The sequence below is a fragment of the Etheostoma cragini genome, chromosome 21, assembly GCF_013103735.1.
Source record: "Etheostoma cragini isolate CJK2018 chromosome 21, CSU_Ecrag_1.0, whole genome shotgun sequence".
Classification (NCBI taxonomy): domain Eukaryota; kingdom Metazoa; phylum Chordata; class Actinopteri; order Perciformes; family Percidae; genus Etheostoma; species Etheostoma cragini.
Genome location: NC_048427.1, coordinates 374,549 through 376,299, shown reverse-complemented (window position 1 = coordinate 376,299; position 1,751 = coordinate 374,549). Strand labels below are relative to the sequence as shown.

Sequence of the window (1,751 nt, the reverse complement as noted above, 5' to 3'; positions counted from 1 at the left end):
AAATATAAGTGAACATTTAAAAAAATGGACAAAATGTCTAAAAAAAGTGAGGAAATAAAGAACAAAAACTTCAAAAAAGTGCAACCCCCCCCCAAAAAAAAACCCGCCAAAACATCGGAAAAAAAGTGAGTAATACGTTGGGAAAAGTGAGAAAAAGTGCAACCAATTTTAGTTTAAATTTTGACCCAGAAACACAAAACGACAACACAAGGCTCATTGCATAACTGTTATCCTACAAGTTGAAAACAAACAGATTTCTAACTTATCACTGTTACAGAGATCTCTGCAGGCAATATTTTGAGAGGGAGTTCATTCCTGGTGCAAAGGTATGGACACACTTTCTCAGTGAAAGTGTGTGTGAAGGTGTGTATGTGTGTGTTGGTGTCGGGATCAGAGAAGGACATCTTCCCTTGGTCCCGGTCCAGATGGACTCGGATCCTCTGGAGCTTCCCCCTGACTGGGAGATCGGTGTATTTATCCGTCGGCGAGTACGCTCTGTATCCGGCGTCACTGAAGTCTACACTCCAGGCTGTGGACCCCACGAATCCTTTCCTACAAACAGACTCGGCTAACACCCCCAGTTCCCATTCTTTGTTGTCCCCGACCTCGACGTCCCAGCTGTGAGTCCCCGAGTTGAATCCGGAGCCCAGGACGGAGTCCCAGTACTCGAACCTCTCTGGGTTTTCAGGGAGCCGCTGTATCTTTCCACGTCTCACGCTAGTCAGATCCTCAGACAGAATGAGTTCAGGATAAGCAGTGTTTGGGTCCAGAATCACAGGACTGTAGGGCACCACGTCTTTCATCTTGTTCCAGATGTTGAAGGTTAGATTGCCCAGATGTTTCACCACATCTATCAGAGCTCCAGAGAGCAGCTGTGGATCCTCTAGCAGGGGGTGCTGCCGGATTCTTGCAGCCGCAGCCTTGTAGTTGATCAGGAACGAGACGTCTTCAGCTCTCAGCTGCTCCTCTGTGGATCTGACTGAGTCTGAAAGATCCGCTATCTCTCGGCTCACAGCCTCCATCTTCTCCTTTATCCTCCGACTCTTCTGCTCCTCTTCCTCCCTCAGCGCAGCCATCCTGGCCTCCTCGTCCTCCTCTAGAAACTGATGAAGCTTCCTGAACTCTTCCTGAATCTGCCTCTCTGTGTGTCGAGACTGGACCTTTAAGTGTTCCGCTGTTTGGTCCAGGTTCACCTTGACGTCGTTAAAACCCTTAAGCTGGTCCTGTGAGGCTTTCAGGGCTTTCCGGAGCTCCTCTCTGCGATCCTGTGCCGCTTCGTCGATGGGTCTGAACCTGTGGTCGGTGTGGATCTTTGCGTCTCGGCAGACGAGGCACACCGGCTGCTGGTGGTCCAGACAGAAGAGTTTGAGCTTCTCAGAGTGCAGAGGGCAGAGAGTCACAGACCCCGATGAGACTCCTTGACCTTTTTCTCTCAAAAAGGCCTCGCACAGGTTCCTCAACGCCAGGTTACGGGGTGGATCGCTGCATTGAGACACTGTCCGACAAACTGGACACTCTTGGGACTGTTTGGTGGTCCACCAGCTCTGCAGACAGGCTTTACAGAAGCTGTGGCTGCATGACAGCAGGACGGGATCTCTAAAGAAGTCATGGCAGGCGGGACAGCAGAAATCCTCCTCTAAACGGGAAGCCATTGTCCTCCAGGTGAGACTAAAAACACAGCAGGCAGATATGGACTGGAACCACTCCTTTCTCTGGAAAGCTCCCTCAGAGTTACTGTAACTTTGAGCTGG

At 50.3% G+C, this 1,751-nt stretch overlaps 1 protein-coding gene across 1 annotated transcript in view; it reads right to left on the bottom strand.

Annotated features, from left to right (window-relative positions):
- Positions 1–214: 214 nt before the first annotated feature.
- The window catches only part of LOC117936687 (tripartite motif-containing protein 35-like), a 1,554-nt gene continuing 17 nt past the window's right edge, over positions 215–1,751 (bottom strand). The window contains exon 1 of the mRNA XM_034860003.1: positions 215–1,751. This exon is cut by the window's right edge and continues 17 nt beyond it. Within this exon, the coding sequence (XP_034715894.1) occupies positions 258–1,652 (1,395 nt within the window). The 5' untranslated portion in view covers positions 1,653–1,751 and the 3' untranslated portion in view covers positions 215–257.